At 34.0% G+C, this 13,744-nt stretch overlaps 1 protein-coding gene across 9 annotated transcripts; it reads right to left on the bottom strand.

Moving 5' to 3' along the window:
- Positions 1-950: 950 nt before the first annotated feature.
- On the bottom strand, positions 951-12,218 carry Mf (myofilin). 9 transcript variants are annotated; one of them, XR_011237651.1, is made up of 8 exons: positions 12,062-12,218; positions 8,378-8,495; positions 7,576-7,815; positions 5,702-5,947; positions 4,381-4,545; positions 3,252-3,482; positions 2,990-3,112; positions 951-1,258 (listed from the first exon to the last, which is right to left on the bottom strand). XR_011237651.1 is itself a non-coding variant. In XM_034977014.2 (8 exons), the coding sequence occupies exons 2-7, from the start codon at positions 8,466-8,468 to the stop codon at positions 3,042-3,044; spliced, it is 1,044 nt and encodes a 347-aa protein (XP_034832905.1). In that variant the 5' UTR covers positions 8,469-8,495; positions 12,062-12,218; the 3' UTR covers positions 951-1,258; positions 3,030-3,041. The 9 variants fall into 9 exon arrangements, 8 of the variants coding, with proteins under 8 accessions (XP_034832905.1, XP_069359861.1, XP_069359862.1 ...); XM_034977014.2 differs by having other exon boundaries at positions 3,030-3,112; XM_069503760.1 differs by having other exon boundaries at positions 3,019-3,112.
- Between the last annotated feature and the right edge of the window lie 1,526 nt (positions 12,219-13,744).

The raw sequence follows: 13,744 nt of genomic DNA on the forward strand, positions 1-13,744 counted from the left end.
AGTGGAGACTGAATTCGACGCTACATGTCAAAAACGACTACAAATTAGAAACTGAAACATGTGTATAATTTCAGTTATTTGACCAACAAATACCTACTGAAATTAGATAAATATTGTAAAAAACGAAATTATTTCATTTTAATGGGTATCAGAATTTTTAACATAACTTTGTAGTAATGTTAATAAATGGCGCTGTTAACATTATAAGACTATCGGGAATTATGGGATACCGCAAGGTTTTAGTCCGGTTCGAACCCCTAGTAATTATACTAAACTCAAATTATTTATTCAGAATTGGTAAAATTTTACCTACGCTTCCTGATTGTCATAAATTTTTATTTGTAAGATGATATGATATAGATGGCCCAAAATCGAACAAGCAGGTATCGTCTGCATAGAAAGTGAAATGACCATGCAATCCTAATTATCGGATGTTTTAATGTAGATCAGACAAAGTCTAGATTAACAACATCCAAGAATGCTTATATGCATATTTCCTTAAAACGGATATATAGGTACTTAACTGTGCGTGCCCAGTCCCGCACCTCCGAATAATATGCTGAAATCTTCACCACTAGGTAGGATCCCGGGCACGCACCTCTAACTTTTCGGAGCTATGTGCGTTTTAATTAATTTAATATCGTAAAACATCGTGAGGAAACGTGCAAATAAATTATTTGATTTGATTTGAACCTGCATGCCTAAGAGTTCTCCATAATGTTCTCAAAGGTGTGTGAAGTCTGCCAATCCACACTCAGCCGTGCACCGTCTGAGTTGCACGTTCTGCACCGTGGTAGGCGGTAGACTCCCGTCACCCCGTCCCGTCGTGGTAGGGTCAATACCCTTCTCACTCGAGAGGAGAGCCGTGCTCGGTAGTGAGCCGGCAATGGATTGATCATGATGATGATGAAATCATAGTTATTGTAGATCTGCCAGGAAAATAAAATAACTTTTGCTTTTTGTGTTTTATTGTTTTTTTTTTTAGTTTTGAAGTAGGTACATAAAAATAATTTTATTATAATAAAAACAATTTCACTGTAACAATGTTCATTTCCGTGGCAGTGACTATGTTAATGCAGTCTTTGAGATCTTAAAAAAAATATAAACCGGAAAAATTCAGTAAGTGATGTAAAAATAATATTAACATAGTCGTAATTGAAACGAATGAACAATTAAAAATAAATGTTTTAACAGGAAGGAATTATAAAAATTAACTTAATAAATAGAGAGCGGTGGCCAGCCCTTTAGTAAGCAGCAGCTGAAAGAAAAATTTCCATTTAATGTTAAATAAAAACCGACCAAGTGCGAGTCAGACTCGCGCAACGGGAGTTCCGTACTACAGAATTATTTTTATATTTTTTCGACATTTTGCATGATAATTCAAAAACTATGATGCATAAAATAAATAAAAATCTGTTTAAGAATGCACATATAAATACCTTTCATATGATACCCCACTTGATATAGTTATCTTACTTTAAAAATTGAAAATCGTAATTATTAGTTCATGACCACCATTTAATTTTTTTATGTGATGTAACCACAAATTCATGGTTTTCAGATTTTTCCGCGAATGTCTGCCATAAGACCTACCTACATGCCAAATTTCATGTTTATAGGTCAACGGGGAGTATACCCTGTAGGTTTCTTGACAGACAGACAACAAAGTGATCCTAGAAGGGTTCCGTTTTTCCTTTGAGGTAAGGAACCCTAAAAATAAAATAAAACAAATGGTAAGGGACTTGACTTGAAGAGTGAGTGAGATAGTTTGTACGAAGATCCAAATAGATCTCGTAATATAGATATATCGTACATCTATGTTTGATTCTTTCAGTATGAACTTAATTTGAATAAAGAACTCTACGATATTTAATGTTCATTATTTTGGAAAAACTATCGTAACTAGGTATAACTTGCTAACTATATATGTCCACGACAGGTGAAGATGGCAGTCGGGGTATGAGGCGGGGGACGCCCCGCACATCCCACGCTCGCCCGCATCGAGGGCTGCGCGGGTGTGCGGGGGGTTCCCATCCCGATTGTCATCTCGGCCTGTCGCGTACGTAAGTAGCGCTACGAAATACAATAATGTAGTGCGTCGTAGCAATGTTCACTAAAATGGCTTCGCTAGGTACTCGTATAGCTATATGCGTAGATATTGTACATTATTTGGAAACCGTTGCTAATTTTGTAAACTTTCTGTTACTGAAGCCATCATATTGCGATAATAAGCACTGTTGTTATTAAAGCGTAGACTGTAAGGAACTGCAAATCAGCAAATTCATAGTGCTACGCAGCGTTGCTACGCGGTACACCGCGCGCTACGCAACCTGTCGAAAAGACCGTCTCATGAAACAACACCATGCAATGTTTATTGATAGATTTATCTCTTATTCGGTGAAATTGTTAGAACAGTAAATCCAGTAGGTAGGTGTTTTGAAATATATTAGGTTTTGTATGTTACGGAAAGTGTTGCGACTAGCAAGATATTAGATAATGATAGAAATAAATAGAGAAGTAACTTAAATACACATAATTTAAAAAACGCTTAAAACTAAGTTAAAATTTACAAACTAGAAAATAAAGTATTTATAAGATTGAAGATATTAGTTACTTGAGTAAGTAGTAGATAGGTATATAGCATCGATCATAATATTATTATTTTGTGCCAAACGTATGAAAGGAAATGGAAAGATATGCAACATGAACATAATCTCTGAAAAACAAATATCTTCCTACAATCCACATACTATGATACACTATTTTAACAAAATAGCTAGTTAGGTACCTTGAAAATGCTGTTAGTAATAAATAGGGCGAAAATATAGAATAAATCAGTTAACATATTCATTGCTAGAAAACTTATGAATAGGGATTGGCAGAGTCACTTTGGGTATAGATATACCAACTGATGCGATTCAAGGAAGTTTTGTTAGATTACAAAATACGTTTTATTGACAAATGGGGTACAATACTCATAACTGTTTACATTCTAGTAGTAATATCCTTTTTACCCACTGAAGAGGTACCTGGTGCTTTCATTATAGACTATGGATGAAGGGCATTGTCTTGCTTAAATCATCCACTGTTAATCTGTCGTACACCATTAGATCTGTCATGATCAGAGATTCAGAATTAGCACTCATTGCATTTATAATGATTAGAGAAGAGCTGCAAGTTCATGATTGATAGGCCAATTTTACAGCTCGCATATAAAGCATTTTTCGTATAATAAACAGCGACCCACTAACCTAAAGGTCTGATCGGGTGCTTGTCCCAGAGGAAGGTGCGTTTGACGGGTGAGAGGTACGAGTCACGGATGTAGGAGGGGCTGCGATCCCATCGGGCTATGGGTCTCAGCTCCGGCCAGTCGTACCAGAAGGGGTCCCGAATGATCGCCGAGTAAGGCAGGGATGGGCTCGGGTTGAAAATGTTAGCCCATGGCCTGCGTCGCAGCCCGCTGGCGGTGTATAGCGGCGCACCTATTATACGTCATAATCATTAATGCCCTGACAACAGACACTCAGTTTATGTTTCGTCATCGCTCCGGCACTGTAAATAAGCGTTACAGCAATTTATTGTTACACAAATGAAGCTGCATGTAGTAAAATGTTCTTTTTATTAAAATATAACTAAAATGTCACGTAGGTAAATAAATACACTTGTAACACACATAAGTCATAACTTGTATATCTATGTGCTATACTCGTATAAGTGATGCTAAAAATGTTTTATTTTTAACAAGAATTAAACATGTTATATTTCTAATGTATGGAATATATTTTTAAGTAAGTATATCTTGTATTACAACCAAGTTTGATTGACGTTTAAATATTTCCTAATAAGCAGAAAAATGTGTTCTCATAAAATTATTTTCTGCAGTTTTCCACTAGAAATACCAAATGACTAAAATATAGTAAGTATTATTAACATGCTATAAGTATTTGGTGCCATGAAAACCATTGTGCAAAATATGAACTATGTTATTCTCTTAAACAACAGTGATTACTGATTATATTTAAAAATAATGAGTAACAAAGTGGAAATGATTATGGAAAACTTAATTGATAGTGATGTGTTTCACATGCTATCACATCTATTTACAAAAGAACACATACACTCAGTTGAATATGTAGGTACTATATCTACCATAGAAAAGGTATTTGTGAATATAGAAAGTCCTGATATCATATTCACAGGAATCATTCATTTTAAAGAAGAGCATTTTTTGTCTGGAAGATTAAATATCTAAATACTTTAATTAATTTGGCAAAGTGCTGGAGTGAAGACGGCAGTTTTACTTGGGTTCAGATAATATTAAAACATTAAAACGTATAACAAGAAAGGGTTTGACGAAGACAAGGTGTCTGTTGCCCTTACCATCGGCATCGAATGCGACCTCGCTATCTCGTGGCGGACTTATCCTCGGCTTGACGGGTGTCGGGGATCTCCCTCGAAGTGTGCGGTCAAAATCGGCCCATTTTTCAGCCTCAGCAAAAAATGGATCCTTTTTGAACACGTCCGATATCCTCGCCGGCCACGCTCCTTCACGGTAAGTCTTATAGTCAGTACCACGCAATAAAACCAAAACTTTTAGCGTGGTACTATTCTTTTGTATAGTTGCATTTTTAATTCTGATAGAGCAGACAGAGTGTTGTGTTCACCGATATGAATATCGTACTTATTAGACGTGAACATTCCAGTAAGTTTTGCTTCGCTATATACAATGCGTTTCATGCACATGTCAAATGAAAAATATGAATGCATGATTTTTTGTAATCAATATTGCGTGTTAAAATCATTTAACTCTTTAGAAAGTTAAGAATGACTTATTTTACATAGACTTAGAAAATGAGAGGAAGGTTACTAATCTACTAAATCAAAATACGGATCGGTCTTTTATATTTTAATTAAAAAAATATGAATGGGTTAGTATGTTTTTTGTACTAATTATTTATAAAGTACGTACCAATACATTCACAAAGTATTAAAGGCCTACTTTTAGTTGTGGGTCTGTGGGTATGTATGTTTTGATTAACAATGATTTGTTCAATATCCATTTGTTTTTATGGTGCTATTGTGTCGTACATTTTATATACAAAAATGAGCTCAAAATAGAAAAACAGAAATAAGTAAAAACTTGTATAAGACTATAAACAATTAGTTAATATTCAAAATATCTTAAAGTCTAAAAGTTGCTTTTCTCTATTTTTATTTTGCATAGATCTTAATAGTTTCATGATAAATTAAATAATCATCTTAATATCATAAGATAACTATAATCTCTCAAACTATTAAGATTCAATAAAAAAATTGTATCCAAGAGAGAGTGATGTTCCATTTGCAATAATCTGTATCCACGTGATTTACCTTAGAACGGAATGATCCAATTTATATGCAAAAAGTTTACTCAATAGGTAATAAACTCTCAATAACATGATCGGAATCATTCATTGTCCAGTTCATAACGCGGACCAGCTTACCTACCAAGCTTCGTCCATTCGTAACTTACAAAAATCAATCAGTCTTTTCGAGACACACTAAAAGACCAAGTGGCAGGCAGGTATCTCAATCATGTCAACTTTCATCGACGTAACCTCAAAGTGAAAATTATTCCGAACGAAATTCGAATGGGCCAATCTTGGCAGCTCTTATTCTATAGCTTTTTAAACTCTGTTACTAATAGTTTTTTAGAATTTACCTTTTCCCCAGTGAGGTTTGGAGTCGGGTTCATATTCGATGCCTCTAAGGCTCTTAGGTGATGAGTAAGGGTCGATAATGGGAGCGGACAGATCGGTGATGGGGTATGCCCTGTCCTTCAAGTAGAGCCCGTAGCGAGAGGGGTACAGACGATCGATGGCGGACAGTCTGTCGAGATGGTCCTGCCAGGCCTTGTGAGCGTCGAAGGGGTCAACGCCTCGTCTCACACGCCTCGGTACATGGTAAACTGTTAGTACAAACAACGTTACATTAACAAAATGTGTAGGTAAAATAATAAACCGAGAGAGAAAAATCAAAAAACATTTCTAAGTAAAAATAGTTAAATCAACAATCAACAATAAAAAAGAATTATATAGATCACAGGTACGAAAAGACTCGGACAAGAAAAGAAATAAGAAATTACAAACTCATGAATATAAATAACTAACAAGAAATCTATCAATAAAATAATAATCATATTTACAATTTGTATTAGTAAAGTGTTAACAAGCATTAGCTTTTAAGCTTTAATTAAAAGTTATCATGTAAGTAAATAAAAAAAGAGTTTCCTGAGAAGAACTCACCTCTTTCCACGCAAGACTTGGTTATAATAATATGATGGTGAATTTCATATTTTTACAGGATAAAGGGTTACTTTTTATTGTAAAAATAAAAAAATGTGTCACCTGAGGAATGCTTGAAGATTTAACAATTATGTCAAAAACGTTTATGAATAGGTATGATATTTATAAATGTGAGTGATTGTTATGAGTAAGAGGTGACTTCTAGTTTTACATGCAATAATGAAACATGAATTGGATAAAACTTGCAAGCAAACATTTAACGCTACTTAAACAATTTACAATACTTAGCAAGATTGAATACGATAGAAAATTGGCAATGTACATAAATATAATATATCAACTGCAGCTTTCGTCTTCAACTCTATAATACCTAGCACTAACTGGTACAAACTTTAACTCTTTAAGAAATAGAAACATGTCGTCGGTTTATGAAATTAAAACAAGAATTAAAGAATTATGAAATATTGAATGGCCTGTTTGTGATTGTGTAATGCATTGATGTGATGTCGATCAATGATTTAAATCTCCGAGCTTTACACAGGCTCCACGTCAATGTTTAAATGCTTAAACTTTATTTTTAAAAATGTATACAAATAGTAACATTTCAAATTTACAGCTAATTTAAGAATAATGATCATTTACAAGATTTTTTTTAGGTAATATTACAAATGGCAAATATATTAAATTTTCCTTCATTCATTATAAATATTATGTTCTTCGATAACATCAGTATTGTTATACAAATATGCCCGCAGTAGATATTTTATAATTCTAAATCATTTTATACAGCCCCTGCCATGGATTTTGCTGAAACAATTTAAAAAAATGCCAATATTTACATCCATGCATCAATTTAGTGTGCGTACTCTACTCGACAGTTTGTTTTCTAGTTTTGATACCTTTAGAAATCTCAAACCATATTTATTAACCATAATCAGTAATAAGTACATAAGATTATAAATGTTTCTTACATAACAAAATACAATAAACAAAAATACTTAAATAGAATATTATAAATGATTATCTGACAAAAAGCCAATAAGTACTGCAAACGCTATTTTAATAGGTGATATTAATATTTAAGAGATAATTTTTTGCCAATGCATATTAAGTAGGTACATTAAGACGTGTTATGTGATGTGAAGCCAATAAATCGTCAACGAATATAAAATTAATGCAAGCTCTCAACTGCTTTCAATTAATAAATATAGCATAATAATAACCAGCTTTAATATATTTGCGATAGCATCCGTTGACGATTTTGCAAGTTGTGTAGAAGTTTGGTACTAACTTGGCCTGTACGCTTCGAGGGGGCGAGGGTAGTTGTGGGCATAGATGGCGCGTGGTGAGTAGCCGTATGTTTCGCGGTGCACTGGCAGGTAGCGGTATCCGGGGACTGTGATCCTCTCGGCGGCGCCGATGGGGTCATCGTAGATGGATTTGCTGTAGGGGTAGCTGCTGGACAGAAGCTCCGGGAATACGCTGCGGCGCGTCGGCCTGTACCTGTCTTCGGCTCTGAGGTCTTCCGATCCTATTCGATAAATTAATACCTTCATATATAAACTCAATCTGAATATATAAAAGGAAAAGGTGACTGACTGACTGACTGACTGAATGACTGACTGACTGACTGACTGACTGATCTATCAACGCACAGCTCAAACTACTGGACGGATCGGGCTGAAATTTGGCATGCAGATTTTTAGGACGATGAGCTATTAGGACGTAGGCATCCGCTAAGAAAGGATTTTTGAAAATTCAACCCCTAAGGGGGTGAAATAGGGGTTTGAAATTTATGTAGTCCACGCGGACGACGTCGCGAGCATAAGCTAGTCAACTATAATTTAATTCCGATAGTTTTTCAATAAACGGTGAAGTCGACCTTTTCGAGGTTCGATCCCGGGCACCTCTAACTTTTCGGAGTTGTGTGCGTCGCAATTAAATATCATTTGATTTAACGGTGTTAAGAAAACATCGTACCTGAGAGTTCTCCATTATGTTCTCAAAGGTATATTCTGTGAGATGATCATGATGATGATGGTAAGTTTTTCAATCCGTTTAATTAAAAAACGTTATAGAGATTTCGACATTACCTTTTAGAGAACGCACGAAGGATTGCCAAAATCTGGCTTTCTTCGATGGCGTCTCATTTCTGCCAATCATTTCTAAATGACTTTTAAACATGTTGGCTGTTTATGTCGAGCTCGTTTTCTGCAAAAAAAATATTCTCATTTAGGTTTTGGAAACTATAGTGTTTGTTTAGTATATTCGATAGAAGGTAAAGAGTTTGCCAGGTGACTGGTGACATAATGAATACAATAGCGCACACGTTCCTCTCGTAAATAGAGCAATGACGTTTGTAGCGTTAGCATCTGTGCCGCAAATAGCCGTCTCTGTGGCTGCGCCGGTTCGAATGGCCCATGGACTTGGCCGACAGCCAACCTAACGAGCGTGAAGAGTAACTCGAAAACGACCGTTTTTACCAATGTTTGATCATCGCTTAGCTATTTTCGAGTTTGTCACGACCTTGTAGTGAGGTTCGACGTGGATAAGTCAGCGGCCTATTCCAGACTATTTATGCAACTCGTGGTGTTAAGTACGTAGGTAGGTAGGTATTACATACGCTGCGTATATTAGTGACAAGCAGGTTTCAAGAGAAAAAAGAGGGCTTGTTTCAAAGTTCCATTCTAATAATTTATATATGCAACTGTCTGTTTGTCTATCTGTCTGTAACCTTTTCGCAGCCCACCCACTTAGCCGATTTTGATGTAATTTGGTACAGGTTAGCTTGCATCTTGGAGTTGGTTATAGGCTAGGTACTATTTATCCCAAAAAACAAAGAATTTCTACGGGATTTTACAAAATCTTATTCAATCCGGATGAAGTTGTAGGTATCATCTAGTGGAATTATATGACTAATTTCAAGGTTTATGATTACACATTAATTCAATAGCCCAGATTTATCGAAGGAAATCTTTACTGTATACGATTAGTGTGATCAAAGTTTTTGTAAGTAGATAACACTGTAAGCACGGAATATACATTGTCAAGGCAGCTAAGACAATTAATCCAATCGCTAGTCTAAGCTACGTGCGTCTTTCTTGATGGATTCCCGAGATCCTTGAATATGCTATGGAATACCCGAGGCGTTTGCGTCATACCTACTGTAATTGTATATTTATTAAGCCATCTATCAAAGCTACTATCGTACACAAATCGACGTTTCGACAGATCGACATTCATAATACACATATTGGTATCTCAAATTAATTAGGTATATTATTGGAAGCTTTATGTGCTTCTGCTGTTTCGTTGACGTACCTACTACGCAGCGATCTCTATTACATATATTATATCTTTATTAAAGATATCTATATAACGTCTCCATTTCTACTATTGTAGAATGTAATATCTAATTTTCACTTTATTTTTTGTATTATTCTTATATATATATTTTTTTTACTTATTAAATATTTAATTTGAATACACTTAAATCTAAAAAAAAAACAACATTAAATTAAAACTAAAATAAACTATTTAATTTATTTTAGTTTTAATTTAATGTTGTTTTTTTTTTAGATTTAAGTTTATTAATAGTTTATTTGTTAACCATTGATAATAAAACCTACTATTGGTTATTTGAATACCAAGAATTTAACATTATCAGCATAAAATATATAAATATATATTCTTATATTGTGATTGATAATAGAAAATGACAACTCTTTTTTATGGTTTTATTCATTCGAAAATATTTCATTTACATTGAAATTTTCATTCCAAATCTCGGTCATCATTCCCTCATACGTAGGTTAAGCAGACAGACCAGTAATTCATAGTTAGGGATATTTCCACTTTGTAATAAATTGGTAAATTTAAAAAAAAATTGTCAAATCACTTGAATCTCAAATGGGAGATGTCAAGCACTAGAACAGTTTATGATTGTATGTGTTGTGTGTTGTATGTTTTCTTACCCTTAATTTTTGTTTTTTTTCTTACCTTTGTGTTTCTTACTTACTACTTATATTGTTAATTCTAAGTTCTTTCGTACGACTTTTCCGTTTAAATTTGCATGCTGTAGCCACCTATAATTGGAATTGTACAATAACTTGGCACCTAGGAGTTAAATAATGTATTTTTTTGTATATGTTCAATAAAATCGAATATATTTTTATATATTCGAATAAAAAAAAATTAAAACAAGCTATACCTACCTAAGTTCAAACAGAATTTTTATTCCAATATATCTCTATCAAGTCGAAAATAATTAGTACTTAATTTTTATATTGGTTTTAATGAACCGATAAATCCAAACTAACAATTTATAGAGAGGTAAGTAGGAATAGACAATTAAGAATGTTTCCACAGAAAATAATCGGCTATACCTCATTTAGATATAAATAAAAGACATCATTTTATAAATATTGTTAATGGTTGTATTATTTACTTTTATTTAGATAAGTAGGTACTCTATTTAGAGAATAGATAAGCTCAAATTTTAAATGAACTGAGCTTTAAAATTTAAAAACGGAAATTAAAAGAAATACTTAGATAGTATTGAAATTGCTAAATAGAATCCCTTTTCTAGTACAACGACTGATTTTTATACGTATAAAATACCTATGTAAGAAATACTAATTAAAAATAAATAAGATACAATGTGCAGATACGTTTATATGTATGAAATGAAATAGACGCGATTCAAATTAATAAATTATTTGTAGGATATACCTAAAAGTAAGTATATAGATAAAACAAATGCATTGATAACAGAAAACTTTGTACTAAATATTCAGGAAAATGGTAATTCTGGAATATAAATAAAACTTGTTGTTTTAGAAAAGCTAAATAAAAAATATTGTAGGTCAAGACTATAGGCCAATGTCAGATTTATTTTGCTATTTTGCCTTTTCGTGTGACCTGTTTAAATTATAGTCATGCCAGACGAAGTCTCTCGCCGTAAATGCCAACAGGCGTACCTGGCTACGTACGTGTGTCGATGAAAGATAGATTACCCGAAAAATGAATTGTGAAACGGATACAAAAATACTCGGAGGCGCGTCGATTTGCCGAGATTGCAATTTTGGCTCGAGTGAGAATCGCCCAAAATAGACGAGCCGCGCTAGGATCAAATTAACAGCATTCTCAATGCTGCAGAGCATCGCGTCGCGTCACGCAACAGGTGGACCGATACCTTAGGCACATTGTACTTTATTTCGTCTTATCATTTATGGCTTCATATATTAAACAGTACTGAGTTACAGGAAGTAGAAAATATTAGACACCAATCTAAAAAAAATGGAGCACTAGATTTTAACACCTTTTAAATTAATATAATATTATAAATAATGCTAACGTTAATGAGACTTTTTATCAATTAAATTTTATTACTTAATTAGAAATTTAAAATTAAATTATACTACAAAATCCTCTAAATGATATTTATTTAAATCACACTGTTAAATATCTGTAGAATTATTGCAATGGGATGATATAAGTAGGCAAATTGAAATGCTCATTTCATCACTGAAAACATTAGATAACTTACGTGCTGTTGAGAAAAAGTTACCCTGTCAATGATGTGCTGGTCTATATCGTAATCACCCGCGAAACGAACCAGAGTAGAGAAGCAGAGAGGGATAATACGTAAACATCCGCAACTAGACAGAGACGGCTACACTTCGGACCACAAGATTGATGGCTTTTTCTTTACGGTATATCACTTTTGCCGCATAAACAATACATTTTATGTAAGAACTGGGAACCACTTATCTTACCGATTAATATATTGATCGTTATATGTTAGGTGCTGTATGTCTGACGAGCCGACGTCGAGTGTCGGACCTGGGCGGGCGCGCACTGAGGGCGCGCGGCGGCGCCCGGTCGCCGTCCAATCCGCCCCCGCGGCCGCCCAGTAAACTTTTCAGTTTTCAGCCTCATTCGCACATACTCAATTTTATATCACAACTGAAAAGATTTGTTTTAATTTCATTTGATCAGAAAAGAAATGGTTGAGCTTTCAATAACACGCTAAGCTTTAGTTGGATAATTGACAAATGACAATAAAAACACAAAAATAAATGGGGTGTATACTTGACATTACTTGATTCCTTTGTATTATTTACTTACACTAGTTATTATAATATTCGTATGTTGATCGTAAAACCGTACTTAATTTATTTTGTAACGTAACTATAGGATATCTTAACCAGTAAACTTAATTCTAAACCATCTTAAACCATCATCTAGTAATAAATAAGTAGATACATTTTTAAAAAACCCACAAAACTTTTGATCTCAGTAGTACTAGTTCACTCTGGTTGAACTATGATCTAAGTACATGAAACCACAGTTTTAGGATCTGAAACCAAAAATAGGTGGCTTTGTTGACATTTTTACAAATAGCAGTTACATACAGTTTTCTACTGCGTAAATAAATTCTCAGTTTATTTCGAAGCGAATCATTTTTATACCACCGGATGTTATGATTTAAGCTCAGAATATACGATTTTAATTTAATTGAATCTTCTTTCTGAAAGACAAGGTCAATCCTATCAATACAGAACGTCCTCTAATGTCTCGAATATTTTTAGAATTGAACATAATACTGCTTCTGTTGAAATATTATGGCTCATTAAAATTTTGCGCTGTTTTTCAATAGTTAATTGGTGAAAAGTTATAGTTAGACGAAATCCATGCTTATATCCTACTAATATTATAAATGTGAAAGTGTGGATGTTTGGATGTTTGTTCCTCAAGCTAGATTATACCCTGGATTAACACACAGGCTACTTTTTATCCCGGAAAATCAAAGAGTTCCCGCGGGATTTTGAAAAATATAAATCCACGCAGACGAAGTCGCGGGCATCAGCTAGTAAAGTTATAAATACGAAAGTGTGTCTGGCTGATAGCTATTCACGGCTCATCTATTTAACGGATATTGACAGAATTTGGTACTGAGATAGCTTACATCCCTGGAAAGGATTTTGCCTCAGAAAATCTAAAACTTCTAATCTATAATAAAATCTAGAATTTTAAAAAGCCTAAACCCTATCGAAGAAGTAGCGGGCATCATCCATTTGGTTTGGATATAGCGTGCATCTCGGAGGCAAATATAGGCTACTTTCATGCCAGAAAATCAAAGTTTCCACGGGATTTAAAGAAATACAAACTAACGCGGACGAAGTAGCGACCATCGTCTAGTATAGTATACCAACTAATTATAATATTGATTTTCTTCCTGGCAATACCGAAATAATCTATTGGGATAAAGTCTATACTTATAACTATATGTATAACATTGGTATTTGGTTTATTTTTAAGCTCGTAGCAATGTATTATTAATTGCGACACATGTCAACAGAAATACCCAATTAATTAAATATATATTTAACAAATTATAACTAGCCATAAGCACTGGTTTCGTATAGGTACTTACTTATTTTACGTTAAGTAGTAAT

Source organism: Maniola hyperantus, chromosome 16, assembly GCF_902806685.2.
Source record: "Maniola hyperantus chromosome 16, iAphHyp1.2, whole genome shotgun sequence".
NCBI classification, from domain to species: domain Eukaryota; kingdom Metazoa; phylum Arthropoda; class Insecta; order Lepidoptera; family Nymphalidae; genus Maniola; species Maniola hyperantus.